Source organism: Pseudochaenichthys georgianus, unplaced genomic scaffold (genome assembly GCF_902827115.2).
Source record: "Pseudochaenichthys georgianus unplaced genomic scaffold, fPseGeo1.2 scaffold_151_arrow_ctg1, whole genome shotgun sequence".
Classification (NCBI taxonomy): domain Eukaryota; kingdom Metazoa; phylum Chordata; class Actinopteri; order Perciformes; family Channichthyidae; genus Pseudochaenichthys; species Pseudochaenichthys georgianus.
In genome coordinates this window covers 858,718-874,058 of record NW_027262359.1, presented here as the reverse complement: position 1 = coordinate 874,058, position 15,341 = coordinate 858,718, and the positions used below count along the sequence as shown (strand labels likewise).

The 15,341-nt window shown below is 42.1% G+C and overlaps 1 protein-coding gene and 1 pseudogene across 1 annotated transcript in view; one reads left to right on the top strand and one right to left on the bottom strand.

Annotated features, from left to right (window-relative positions):
- The window catches only part of LOC117441147 (zinc finger protein 721-like), a 424,075-nt pseudogene that overhangs the window by 9,719 nt on the left and 399,015 nt on the right, over window positions 1-15,341 (bottom strand).
- Window positions 7,750-15,341, top strand: part of LOC117441144 (zinc finger protein 420-like) — an 11,821-nt gene continuing 4,229 nt past the window's right edge. The window contains exons 1-5 of the mRNA XM_071202165.1: window positions 7,750-7,793; window positions 7,955-7,958; window positions 9,260-10,041; window positions 12,117-12,129; window positions 14,467-14,526. Of these exons, the coding sequence (XP_071058266.1) occupies window positions 7,750-7,793; window positions 7,955-7,958; window positions 9,260-10,041; window positions 12,117-12,129; window positions 14,467-14,526 (903 nt within the window). The remainder of the gene's footprint in view (window positions 7,794-7,954; window positions 7,959-9,259; window positions 10,042-12,116; window positions 12,130-14,466; window positions 14,527-15,341) is intronic.

Sequence of the window (15,341 nt, the reverse complement as noted above, 5' to 3'; positions counted from 1 at the left end):
GAAAAAATGCCCAGCCGCATTTATGTCCTTCATAAGAGATAATAATAATGATAATAATCTGACCCGAATACAATACCAGGACAGACAGACAGAGAAAACACACACACACACACACACACACACACACACACACACACACACACACACACACACACACACACACACACACACACACACACACACACACACACACACACACACACACACACACACACACACACACACACACACACACACACACACCAGGCCCGATTCTACAGGGGTGCATAAGGGTGAAAATTAAAAGTGAAAAATAAATAAATAAAAGTAAAAAAAAAAAAAAATTATTAAAAGTGACAAATATTACATATATAAAAACAATAATAATAATAATAATAATAATAATAGTAATAATAATAATAATAAGAATATAGTTGAAATAAAATCAATTGTAATTGTGGTTAAATAACATTGTCATGGTTAAATAACATTGTCAGGTAATAACAGTTCAGAGAGAGATGGGGACATTATTTTACCCGCGGTAGCTCTCTTCGTTGCCCCCAAACACCGCCACCCCTCGGCGGCCCGCAAGTGCCAGAGGACCTCGGGAAAACAGAGCCTGCCATTTAAAAAAGTACCCAACTCGCCTGTACAGTGGGGTAAGGCGCTCATTTTGCAGCTAATGGTTCCACAACAGAGATTGGCTGGAATATTCCTCTAAAAAAGATGCCATCTGTGCATCGTAATGCCTGTAGACATTTCGGTCTTGAAAGGGGAGTGATTTGTAAAATATCCATAAAGAAATAGTAAACCTGCTTACAGTTCTGTTTCATATGGGTGTTGAGATGTATCCATAGATCTCTTCATTTTGCTCTCAAAGTGCACCAGATTGATGCTTTTAACTTCAATATTTAAAAGCATGCCCCCGGACCCCCTAGAGGAGGTGAGGACCCCCCTAGAGGGTGTTATGTCCACTCCCATTTATAAAAATAGCACTTTACCACTGCACCCTCTCTAATCTCAGATGCACCCTTAGTAATTTTGTTCTGGAACCGGGCCTGACACACACACACACACACACACACACACACACACACACACACACACACACACACACACACACACACACACACACACACACACACACACACACACACACACACACACACACACACACACACACACACACACACACACACACACACACACACACACACACACACACACACACACACACACACACACACACACACACACCATTGTATGCATAGAGAAGCTGTTTGATCCTGTTTTCCCTTGATCTTTACCCTTTGTAGTGTGTACACATAACTATCCTAGAGCATTTCTCCCATTTCCACCTGCATTGCTGATACTGGAGATGTTTTAAAAGCTCCACCACAAATTCTCAGGGCCTGAGCTTGTAGGACATCCAGCTTTTTAAGGTTCTGCTGCTGCCATGAACGCTACCCACCCATCATCGAATACAGGTCTCATGAGTGCCCAATATATATTCAGAGGTGATGACCTACTCGCTCCCCACTCCTGCCCCGCCAAACACCGAAGTACATTGTTGACCTTTTTACATTTATTTTGATCTTTTCCTATATGACTGCTCCATGTTAGCTTTCCGTCAAACCAAACACCAAGAAGTCTTATTGTATTAACCTGTTCAAGAGGTTGCTCATACAATTTTAACGATATAGGAGCAATGTTATGCCGTTTTGTAAAACAAATGACCTGCGTCTTAGCTACTGGCAGTTTGAATCCCCATTTATTTGTCCATTTCTCCACTTCAACTATTGCAGCTTGTATTTTCTTTCCAACATGTGCTACATTGCGGCCTTTTGCCCACAAAGCCCCATCATCTGCAGACAAAGATTTCCCCACACTTGGATGAACTTGATTAAAGATGTCATGCATCATTATATTGAACAGCAACGGACTACACACACTACCTGATCTCACCAGAATGCGTGACTCCACCACGACTCCTTAACACCGCATTGCGTGGTGGACTCACGAACTTTGTTACATTTACGTGTCTGCACCACGCAAACAACCCCAATGTAAAGTGAATGAGGCTCCCTTGTCGTGGTGCACACACGCATTTCTACAACGTCCTGCAGTGAGCTTTTATTCTATAAAACGTTTTTAAAATGTACTTTATAGCTTGTAGTAACTCGCGGGAGGCTTCTTTTATTTGTATTCATAATTATTTTTATTTTTCGTCAGAATGTATTATGGTGCATTAGTTCCTCCATGAATTTTTGTTCTCAAAAAACAGTGTGTGGGTAATACAACTGTCATTTTTATTGAATTAGTTTGTTTTTAAGGAAGGCCAGAGCTTCAGCTGTGTCCAATAGATTGTTCCCTTTAGTTAACGTTTTTTAAAATAACATTATATTCCGATTGATCCTGTCCCCTTTATTGTATTACGGAGAGCAATGTGAGCGTCCATTCCCATTGGATAACGGAGGATTTTACACCCGGAAGTAAGTATTCTCTGTCGATTGATTTTACAGTGCTATCTGCACTACTCATCAACTCAAACCCACCAGATTATCCTTGTTGATTACACAACATTGGTTGGTTTAAATTGTGGTGCAATGCTTTTGTAATTTTCCCCTTCGATTCGGAGAAACAAATATGTGTTCAGTTTAGGATGGCCGAAGACACTACACTACCCAGAATCCTCAGCTATGCGTTGCCTCAAGCTCTGTGATTGGTTGACCTCCAACTGCATTCCATATGAAAAAAACGTTTCGTAAAAGATTAAATCATACTTTATTCAGCAGTGCTTGCTTTACTCTTTGAAAGTCATCACATGAATGCATTGTAAATATTACACATCTGTCGTAGTTCTTTAGTTATCTACAGAGATCTGGCCCAGTTCTCTCTCTCTCTCTCTCTCTCTCTCTCTCTCTCTCTCTCCTCTCTCTCTCTCTCTCTCTCTCTCTCTCTCTCTCTCTCTCTCTCTCTCTGCCACAGTGTACTGTCTCTTTAGGGCCAGATAGCATTGCATTTCACTTTGTGTTCTGGATCTAGTGTTCCAATGAGTGAGGTAGTTCTGTGTGTGTGTTGTTATAGTCTGGTTGACTCTAATAGATGTGGGCTCAGCCTGGCCCTGATCACAGTGTGAACCGGTTTGTGACCAGAGTGTCAGGACCAGCTGAGAGAGGGGACTCTTGTTCATCTCTTGGTGCTGCAGGGCTTTGTGGTGGTAGGAGTGGGGCTCACTTTCTTTTAGATGTAGCCAATATGTAATTGATCGTTTCTGGATTTGTATTAATAATGGAAATGTGCCTAATTCCGCTCTGCAGGCGTTGTTTAGTTGTTCTCCTGTGAACCTGGAGGATGCGTTTGCAAAACTCATCGTGAGCATTTTCTATTGGATGGTTTTCCCATTTGTCAAATGTTTGGTTTGTGTGTGGGCCCCACACTTCGCTTCCATAGAGTAGGACGGGTTGTATTACTGATTGAAGTCATATAAGCCAAATTGGAATTTGAATGTGGATTCGTCTTTTTATTGCATAAAACGCCCTGCGTGCTTTCTCTCTCAGTTCCTTCACAGCTTGATTAAAGCTTCCAGTGGAACTTATTTTCAGGCCTAAATAATTATATTCTGAACAATTTTCTATTGTCTGTGTCCCAATTGTAAAGTCAGTGTTGTTTGCCTGACATCTGGGTCTTTGTTGAAATATCATTGTTGTGTCTTTGTGATGTTGATTGCCATGGCCCAGGTCTGACAGTCACCTTCCAGTATATTTAAACTCTGTTGAAGTCCTTCTTCTGTGGGGCTTAACAGGATGAGACCATCTGCACACAGCAGGAACCTGATCTCTGTCTTGTGGAGAGTGAGCCCAGGTGCTGTGGACTGCTCTAAGATGGTGGCCAGTTCGTTAATGTAGATGTTGAACAGGGCCGGTGATAAACAGCATCCTTGTCTTACACCCCGTTCTTGAGAAATGAAGGTGGTTCTCTTGTGTCCGATCTTGATGCTGCACATGTTGTTTGTGTACATAGATTTGATTAGGTCAAATGTTTTTCCCCCTATACCGCTTTGAAGTAGTTTGTTGAATAGACCAACGTGCCAAATCGAGTCAAATGCTTTTTGGAAATCGATGAAACAGGCAAATATTTTGCTTTTATTTTGATTAACATATTTGTCAGTTAGGGTGTGTAGGGTGTGAATGTGGTCTGATGTGCGGTGATTTGGTAAGAACCCAATCTGGCTTTTGCTCAGGACATTGTGTTTCATAAGGAAGTCTATAAGCCGGGAGTTTATAATACTACAGAAGACCTCCCCAGGTTACTGTTCACACAAATGCCTCAGTAGTTATTAGGGTCAGATGTATCGCCGTTTTTAAAAATGGGTGTTATGAGACCACGATTCCAGCTGTCAGGGAAGTACCCTACAATCAGGATCAAGTTGAATAGTTTGAGTTTAGCCAATCTGATCTTTTTACTCGAGTGTTTTAGCATCTCGTTCAATATGCCGTCAAGCCCACTTGCTTTTTTTGGTTTTCGGTTAATCAACTTTTTGTCCAGTTCCTGTTCAGTCGTTAGAAAGTCCAAAGGGTTCTGGGAGTCCTCGATGACCAGTTCCTGTTCAGTCGTTAGAAGTCCAAAGGGTTCTGGGAGTCCTCGATGACCAGTTCCTGTTCAGTCGTTAGAAAGTCCAAAGGGTTCTGGGAGTCCTCGATGACCAGTTCCTGTTCAGTCGTTAGAAAGTCCAAAGGGTTCTGGGAGTCCTCGATGACCAGTTTCCTGTTCAGTCGTTAGAAAGTCCAAAGGGCTCTGGGAGTCCTTGATGACCAGTTCCTGTTCAGTCGTTAGAAAGTCCAAAGGGTTCTGGGAGTCCTTGATGACCAGTTCCTGTTCAGTCGTTAGAAAGTCCAAAGGCTTCTGGGAGTCCTTGATGACCAGTTCCTGTTCAGTCGTTAGAAAGTCCAAAGGGTTCTGGGAGTCCTTGATGACCAGTTCCTGTTCAGTCGTTAGAAAGTCCAAAGGGTTCTGGGAGTCCTTGATGACCAGTTCCTGTTCAGTCGTTAGAAAGTCCAAAGGGTTCTGGGAGTCCTTGATGACCAGTTCCTGTTCAGTCGTTAGAAAGTCAAAAGGGTTCTGGGAGTCCTTGATGACCAGTTCCTGTTCAGTCGTTAGAAAGTCCAAAGGGCTCTGGGAGTCCTTGATGACCAGTTCCTGTTCAGTCGTTAGAAAGTCCAAAGGGTTCTGGGAGTCCTTGATGACCAGTTCCTGTTCAGTCGTTAGAAAGTCCAAAGGGTTCTGGGAGTCCTTGATGACCAGTTCCTGTTCAGTCGTTAGAAAGTCCAAAGGGTTCTGGGAGTCCTTGATGACCAGTTCTAATCTGTTGAGCTGTTCAGTTCTTTGTGTTTGAGTCAGAGTAGAGAGGAATGCTACAGATGTTTGAAGTGATCGGTCCAGATGTCTCCATTCTGTATCACTGGGTCATCGTGTTTACTTTTATTTAGATTTTTACAATTTTCCCAGAATCTGTTTGTGTTTAAAGAATCCTCGATGATTGTTGGTTGTTTTTGTGTGTACTGAGCCTTCTTGGTTTGATTGCACGTTTGTATTGTTTGAGCATGTGGCAGTAAAGGAGGCGTACGTCTGTGTTGCTAGGATCTCTATGTTCTTGGTTCGATATTTTCCTAAGTTCTTTCCTTTTTTGTTGGCATTCTTCATCAAACCAGTTGATTTCTTTTTGTTTTGGGGGCTTGTTGCTGCATTTCTTCAGTTGGGATGTATGAGCTGTTCTCATGAAGATGTGGTTCATTATTCTGACTGCCAGGTCTATGTCTTCTTTATCGTGGTCATATGTGGTGTCCAGAGAGCTGTCTGAGAGTCTTTGAATGTGTTCGTTTCAATAGCTGTCTGGAACTCTTGTGCACTGTCTGGAGCCCATTTGTATTTTCTTTAATGTTAAACAGGTTATTGGGTTCAGATTGTGGACTGTTAGTTTCTGTTCTTTTCATGAACACAGTCATTTGGCTGTGATCCGATAGAGGTGTTAGAGGTTTGACTATAAATGAACTGAGGGAGAGCGGGTCCAGATCAGCTATCATGTAATCTACGGTACTCGTGCCAAGAGACGAGCAGAAGGTGGGTCTTCCCAAAGAGTCGCCTCTAAACCTACCGTTAACAATGTACAGACCGAGGCCTTGACAGAGTTGGAGCAGGTCTTTCCCATTCTTGTTTATCTGAGGGTCAGAATTATGGCGAGGGAGATTTGAGGTGTTGCGGGAAAGTTTTGTTCAAATATATGTTTGTTACCACTCTCTGAGTTTGAGTCTGGATGGGTTCCAGTACGTGCGTTGAGGTCTCCACAGATCAACACTTTTCCTTGGGCCTGAAATCTGCAGATTTGGGTGTGGAGGTGTGGGAATGTTTCCTCGCTGTAGTAAGGAGAGTCACTCTGAGGATATATTGTACATAAAACAAATCATTTTCTGTACATGTGATGCTTTTGGATAGTTTAATCCAGATGCGGGAGGGCTCAGATTTTATTATTGTTATATATTTTGAGAGTTCGAATTTGTGCCAAATTATAATGCCTCCTGAGTCTCTCCCTTTTTTAATTGCTGGGTTTTTGATCGAGGGCAGAAGAATTTGTTTGTAATTTGGGGGACAGTGGATGTTGGAATAAGATCTACAGCAGGTCTCTTGGAGGATAATAATGTCTACATTTTGTGTGTTCTCTTTAAATTAATCTGTTCTATATTTCTGTCCAAACAGAGAAGAATGTATACCTTGGATGTTCCACATAGAGATGGAGAATGGTGTCATTGAGGTGGTCATAGTGAAGAATACAAATACATTTTAAAAATGAGATAAACGGGTGTGTGTGTGTGTGTGTGTGTGTGTGTGTGTGTGTGTACGTGTTAAGTTAAGTCTTATACGACCTGACTCATCAGTTTGGTGCATATAAGGCTAAGGAGGTGTGTGATCTCTCCCAGGTCGATGTTTGGTGGGGTCTTCAGTGCAGTGGCGTAGCTTTTCTGAGCTGGTTGCTGAAACGGGGGGCAGGGCTGATATCCTGGTGTGGGCCTTGAGTTTATTGGAGTGGTGCTGGCCTGTCTTGGTTCTGGGTGGGTGGCTCTGAAGGTGAGGTAATAATGGTGTAGGGGGTAGGGGCCTGATCCAAGGGGATATCTGCGATATTCTCTTGCAGGTGGTGATAGGGGTGGTCCAGTTATATGCTGGCTAGCTCGTCCGCGGCTAACAGAGGCTCCGCCCTGGCTTCATCCTAAGGCCACATCTTTAAGTGTCTTAGCAAAGACTTTTACAATGTCCTTACGGAGGTGAACGTGGTCATGGAGGCTGTTAATGCTGAGGGTGGGGTGATGTGCCAGGTGGACATTGGGCATTACAGCACTTCCTCTGGAGATCTCCGAAATTGATCCTATGGATAGTGAGAGGGTGGAAATTTCTTCTGGGCAGGATTGTGGAGACAGTTATTTTAGAGTTTGGAAAACTCTGCGTAGCCTTTAGCGCCACTCTCGTCACAGATTCAGCTACTCTCTCTTGCTCTATACGAAGGTTGTTAGGAAAGGGAAAGAGTTGTTCTTCATCTAAGAATTTTCCATTTGAGTCACTAAGAATTATTACTTCAGCATCAGTCGCTTCTGTGTCGGTTGTTATTTTGATTGTGGAAGGAGGAATGGGAGCTGGTAGATGGTTGTGGCTCATGCTGGGGCGCTGGGCCATTGGTGAATGGTTTCAATGTGGGGTTTGGTGAGGTTTTACTGGATGATGGTTGCTGGAGCAGGAGGCTGCTGGTTGGAGGCCTTGGCTCAGTGAGTTGTGTGTTACTCGTGGCAGGTTGGGATCGCTGCAGTGCTGTGGCTGTGAGGCTCTGGAGCTACTCTTTCAGGCTCAGGGTGGTTTGATGTTTGAGGTGTAACTCCTCTTTTACTGCTGTTATTTCTTTCTTTAGAATGTGCCTGTCCTCCTGTAGGACAGTGATTTTTTGAAAATCACGTGATCGGCTCCGATCCCCGATCACGTGATCGGATCGGGACATCTCTAAAGGGGACCTATCATGCAAAATGCACTTTAGTACGTCTTGTATACATGAACATGTGTCCCCGGTGTTCCAGAGAACTCACCAAGTGTCAGAAAACACAACCCTTTCTATTTTCCTCCATACCCAAATCTCTAAAAAAGGGAATGCAATGAATCTGATACAGACTGATACAGATTTGAACACTTTACTGATGTCAGTAAAGTGGTGCTACGGCTATTGGTCAACTCTCCACCCATCAGGGGAATGAGAGGTTGGGCCACGGCCGGCCATTGCTGCTCGAAAGCGCTGGAAACGCTGTAGTACATATGCCAGGCCTGTAAGTGGCGCTGTAGTCTGCCACAAAAGCAGCGAAGAAGACTTCCCTTGCATGGTTGCCATGATTGCCCTTCTGTTTATTCTCCACATTATGCAATGTGCACATTATCCCGCTTATCACACGGCCACATTCTCAACAAAGTAACGATATGACTCCCAATATTAATTTAAATGCTTTTATGGATTTAGAAAATTATTTTATTGATTTAAAAAATAGTTGTATTGATTTAAATTGACATGCATCCGCTAAGAGAAATAGTCCGTTGTTACCGTTTGAACTAACGTAGCAACGGCAGGAACTGCTTCGATAGCGTTTTTGAGGAGCTTTTTGATTACAGATTTGAAAACATCGTTGCTTGCTTTAAAAGTAGCACAATTCATTTGTCAAACCTTGGAAAGTATCTAGATATCCCTGCTCTAATGCCAAAGGAACTGCACACTGAATATGTGTCGCCATTTGATGTCTATGTCTGGACCGCTGCGTAAAAAGGAGGGTTTCTGCCCCGTTACTTCTCTTCTTTCTTCTATAAGAATAAAACACGGTGGACGGAGATCTCTTTTTCTCCCCCTCTTCTCCCCGCTGCAGCCCAGCAGCTGATCTCAGAGCACACTCCCCTCTCCTGCAGGGGGGCGTGGTCAGTTACAGGGGGGCGTGGTCAGCTGCAGCTCACAGAATCAGCCCCCTGCAAAAACAGCGCTGGAAAGAGCAAATGGAGCGAAATGAGGCGTGGCTAAAATGCAGGATCTTTTTGGTATTTTGAATAAAAAACTATATTTATATACTTTATATAGGTATGGCCCTACAATATATTGTTTAAATATAGCATGACAGGTCCACTTTAAGTGAGTTTTTATTGTGTTAACTTGTGTATTTATGCTTTTTAGATTGACTTTCTCTCTTTTTCTGTCCGTCTGTTCTAGAAACCGAAAGGAAGAGAGAGACGTCACAGCTGTCAGCAATGTGACAAATCCTTCACAACATCTGGAAATTTAAAGAGTCACCTGCGTATTCACACAGGAGAAAAACCGTACAGCTGTGAAGAGTGTGGGACAACTTTCACTCAATCAGGTGCTCTCAAAACACATCAACATATTCACACGGGAGAAAAACCTTACAGCTGTGAAGAGTGTGGGACAACTTTCACTACATCGGGTGCTCTCAAAAGACATCAACGTATTCACACGGGAGAAAAACCTTACAGCTGTGAAGAGTGTGGGACAACTTTCAGTACATCAGGTGCTCTCAAATCACATCAACGTATTCATACAGGAGAAAAACCTTACAGCTGTGAAGAGTGTGGGAAAACGTTCACTACATCGGGTGCTCTCAAATCACATCAACTTATTCACACAGGGGAAAAACCTTACAGCTGTGAAGAGTGTGGGACAACTTTCAGTACATCAAGTGCTCTCAAAAGACATCAACGTATTCACACTGGAGAAAAACCGTACTGGTGTGAAGAGTGTGGGAAAACGTTCACTACATCAGGTGCTCTCAAAAGACATCACCGTATTCACACTGGAGAAAAACCGTACAGGTGTGAAGAGTGTGGGACAACTTTCACTACATCAGGTGGTCTACAAAAACATCACCGTATTCATACTGGAGAAAACCCGTACTGGTGTGAAGAGTGTGGGAAAACGTTCACTCAATCAGGTGCTCTCAAATCACATCTTCGTGTTCACTCAGGAGAAAACCCATAGTGGTTTTAAGAGTGTAGCAGCATATTTAGTTTTTTTTACAATAAACAATTCCCATCTATAGAGTGGCGAAGTCACCCCCCCCCCCCCATCTACTTCCGCTCCATGGGACCTTATTTTGGAAAAATAATGTATTGAAGTCAATGGATAGAGAAAACGTATCTTTCGATCCCGTTTGAATAGTGCCATGAATTACACATATGATGTTTGTCAATCTTAAAAAAATAATTTCCATGTCAAAAAAGTAACAGTTCGTCGTAAAACTGTTGAAATATAAGACTATGAAAAATACGCAACTACAAAGATTACTAATCCCAGAGTTGCGTAAATTATGTCAAAATTGTTTTCCTCCACTAAGAGATAGCTATAAAATCATGGCCATAACCAATAACATACCATTTCCAATATGAAAAAAACACTGAAACTTGTTTATTAATTTATTTTTGGGTCATTTATAGTTGTGAGTGTGTCTGTGCTCCTGAATCAGCCTCTCCTGTCTCCCTCCTCTCCCCCCTGCTCCTCTTTGAGGCAGCAGCAAAGACTAGTTTTCTCTCAACAAGTTTTAAAAGTGTATCTTACCTTTTTTCACCTTAATATGTGTTTGCATAAATGGTGACCACACCGTTTGAGACCCACTGAGAACTTAGACTAAGTTAACTATCTAAACACTCAGAGAGTCCTTTAGCTCACCTGAGCTGAGGTTATCCCGAGCTTGAATGACACACAGAGACAAATCAAGGGCTTTGATTTATGATCTGTATGACAGTGGCCATGTCGGCAGGCCACATCATGTGGACAGCCAGTCACCCTGTGTGAGGCAGGCCACTTAATAGGCCAAAAGGAGGCGAGATCAGTGCAAGGGAGCGAGGGATCATTGTCCACAAGTTAATCGATCGCAGATGGCATCGTGGTCAAGGACGAATAAAAAAAAAAATTATAGAAAAAAAAATTATTAAAAGATTATTTAAAAAAAAAAACTAAATGGGTCGCGAAATATACTTGGGCGGCCGTTAATATACCTGGGCGGCCCGCCCAAGTATAGTCTATGTGTGGGAAACCCTGAGTAACATCAAGTAACCCAACATGTTAAACAGTAACAGTAGTAGTCATATTTTGTGAACCCTTTGAAGAGTACTGTCACCGGTGTGATCATTCTATAATACACAATTTAAGCCCGGGGGAGAAATATTAACGCTAGCATCGGCGATCGCCGATCTTTTCTACTTCACGCTATCTGCAGAAATGGTTGACATTAAACATTAAAAGACCAGGCAGTTCAGAGAGAATCAAAGGAAGGCAGGCAGCTTTGCATAACATTCTTCTGGACGTGTTTCATTGTGGTGATAGTGAGGGTAGTCAATCCTTTTGTTGACAAGACAGTAGTGACGGCCATCTTGGTGACGTGTGTTGTTCTGCGAGACCAGAGACATAGTTCATTCAGTTTTTCACACAAACAAATGTGTTATCAGTTTTACGACACATTTTTTTTTTTTACTTGCAAAATTATCTTTTAAATTGACAAACATATGTGTAATTTGTGGCACAATTCAAACGGGATCGAAAGATAGTCTTTGTCTCCATTTACTTCAATACATAATTTTTTCGAAATAAGCTCCCATGGAGCTCCACCGGAAGGGGAGGGACTTCGCCTCTCTATTGGCCTTGTGTTGGGTAATCCTTTTTTCCATTACAGATCCCATCCCAACAGCGCCATCTGTTGACGTAACGTCAGAATTGACATGCATAATGTTCACTGTTCCTTTAAGTTTCGTTTTCTGGCTGTCCGTCTGCCGACAGCTGACATTATTGCAGCATTAAATCCAAGCCATTGTCCGATACAGCTTATGATTCCAATATGCAATCCAGTTTTAATGCTGCTCATACCCGGCCGCTTTCCCAGCCTTGGCTCTCGGCCTCTCCTTTCTTGTCTGGATGAGCGCAGGTGGTGACAATCTCCAGCTGATTGTGGCGTGTTGTCCAGCTGATCCGGGATGACGGTGTCTGTTGTGAAGTAATCCAATTGTTTGTCCGGTGAAAACGATCCTTAATCCAATGCGATATGTTTCTTATTGTCCAGTTTCACTCATAGAGTACGATTCTACTTAATGTAATGGCAGTTTAAATGTTCCAGTGTCCTATATCTTTTTGCCATTACTTCACAGGAGGGTTTAGAGTGATCCTGACGCAGACACAAACATATGAAGTTCCGGTCTTTTGCTGCAGTTTTAGAATGATGTTTTATTGCTTTACATACCAAGGTTTAAGTACACAGTGTCAATAGTTGTAGTATGAGCATCTGCTGGGGCTGGCCTGGCCGTCTGGTAGAATCGGTATGCTCTTCCTCCTGTGTCCTCTCCTCTCCTCTCACCTATGACCCCTTTTATACACCCGGTGCAGCTAAACCCCGCCACCAAGTGTGCAAGATAATATTGCTCTATTCATATAAATAAGGTAAACTGAGACATCAACAACACCCATAAAATGGCTCCTACAAAGAGTGTGGGAAAACCTTTTCTTAAAGTATTCACCTTAAAGTCCATGAGCGAGTTTCACTGTTCACATGGTTCATGTATCTGGAACATATTTATGATGTTTTCAGTTCGATTCTATTCTCTTGTTGAAATGATCAGACTACCAGAAATAAAATGGCCTTAGAAACAGACTCGTCACCCTGCATATTTGTTGTGTTTTTCAGCATATTATAAACATGTCATTCCCTTATCTTCAAATACCCCAGGTTGTGTAGTAATGTATTTGAGGTGTACTGTCCATATCGCAGACCTGAAGTCGTGCAGTCAATGTATGCGAAGTGTACAGGACCTTGGTCTCTGAGACACAAAAAGCCTTTCTCGCCTACCTGTCCACTTTGCAGACCTGAGATCCTGCAGTCATTTCTCAAAGATGGTGTGGCATATAGGGAGGTGCAATCTCCTGATGGTATAGACTGTATTATAGTGGACATCTGCAACCCTAGAAAACAAGATAACATTATGATAATCAATGTATACAACCCATGTCCAAATCTAACCACTGATATATTTAAAGAAATAGCAGAAAATAAACATAGGAAGGAAGTTTGGTGTGGTGATTTCAATGCACACAACAGTCTATGATGCAGCAACCATACAGACAGTAACGGAAACATAGTGGAAGAAATGCTGGAGGAAAGAACACTAGTATACCTTAATGATGGACATGGCACAAGAGTAGATGTTCACAGGGGGAAAGTCTCATGCCTGGATCTGACATTAGTGTCAAACTGTTTGGTTCATACATGCAAATGGTTTGTTTTGAATAACTCCAAGTGACTGTGGAAGCTATTCAGTATTTTTCACATTTATTTAATGCATGGGCGTCACAGCCATTATATGAGGGTGGGACAAGTCCCCCCCACTTTTTCAAATGATTAGTTTAGCCCCCCCCACTTTTACCATGTGGAAAGTCCGTGAATCGGTCTATCCACTCGCCGCACTTTGTAGAGCGCTGTGTCAGTGCTTCATATCAAATCCATTCCACTTGCTTATTGAGAGAATGCCCAAATCAATGAAACTCCGTTCCATGTTTTCACTGCTACTTTGTACCAAGGCAGATTCTCACATAGCGCGCATGTTCAAGGAGTGTTGTCATAGTTGGACAGCTCAGATCTGTTGTATGAAGCGATGCAGGTAGCGGAGGTAAGGCACACACACCAAATGTTCAGGACATTGTTAATTGTTAACAGAGAAAATCAAAGCTGACAATCTCTTGGTTTGATATGTTTTCACCCCCAGACAACATGGACATAAGAACATTTTTTTCAAAGAAGAGGACAGTAAGTCATCAGCTGGTAGCAGTTCATCAGTTAACAGTGATGGCTGCGGCGGCGTCTCACTTCTGGAGAGGAGTTTTGTCTTTGTCATAGAGAGATACAAATACTGAATAATTGAGATGAGAAATGCCAGGTGACTAGTATTTATCATGTAAACAGGGAACATGAATAACCCGATCTCTCTGTGCTCATGTGAACACCATGATGTCCACGTAGAGACGCAGTCAGTGTGTTTTACTGGAGCCTCAGTTCGATAAGAGATTATTTTCTGAGTTCTTTAACTTCGGTACTCTCTCTCAAAATGGTAATGTGCATTATGTTTTAATTATACTTCTTATCATTCAGAAGCTGTTTGTGTGTGTTTATGTTTTACTGAGTGCTTATAGGCCATTTCCATCCCAGTATTCAGTTAACTGTTTATTTTCTGCGCACATTACATAGACTAGCTAATATAACCTACTGCTTGGGACTTTGAGTCTTCAAAATGTCCAATGTCACAGACAGGGACTTACTTTAGAGTCAGTTGTATTTACATTCAGTATGACTTGTTATGATTCAATGTGAAAGAGTATACTGCACAATAAATAATGATCACTTCACCACCTCTCTTGACATCTAGGCGATTGAGAGTGAGGCAGAGGCAGAACACAGGGACAGTGGAGAGTGGTCCGTTGCTGAGGTGAGTGATGAAAGGGAAATGACAGTTTAGAGTAAATTGTGATGTGGACTCTCATCCCAGAATGTTAAGGAAATCAGTGGGGATATTGAACAGGAAACATTTCAGTCAAGGGGCATCATGTGACCAATATAGACAGAAGAGCAACATTTATTTGAACATTTAAGTCAATGATACCATTCCTAGGTGAACTTAATATCAGTATGGAGTCAGATCAGTCTCAATATTAATAAATGCTCACAGAAGGATTCACAAATGTATTTTGCGATTTATATATAAATGACTCCACAACAATATCTCTCAACGCACTCACAAATATTTATTGTTGTATATAACTGAGGAACAGCAGAGTGGCGAGAGCTGTCATCTTCCCTTTACAAGCTTCAAACATGCCTGTAGCTAGTGAGATTGAATATAACAATCAAAAATATCAAAATATACACAGCAAGATCAGATCACGTTTTAGATGCAACTTTAGAGTAGAGGGTAATTATTGAAACGGGATTTGTACAGTTTGCGGCACAGTTTCATGGAAACACATCAGCTTTTGGACTACAGTCAATATGGATTCAGGAAAGATAGATCAAAATCTATGGCACTTTAAGTGCGGAAATAGCAAACTGCATGGACAATAAAAAACAAGCAGTGGGAATATTTATAGACTTACAAAATGCATTTGACACCATAGATCACAATATTTTACTGATAAAACTGGAACGGTATGGCATCAGAGGGGTGGGATTAAACTGGGTGAGAGATCATTTAAGCAACAGACAACAATTTGTTGAAATTGGTGAACATAAATCAGAATACATAAC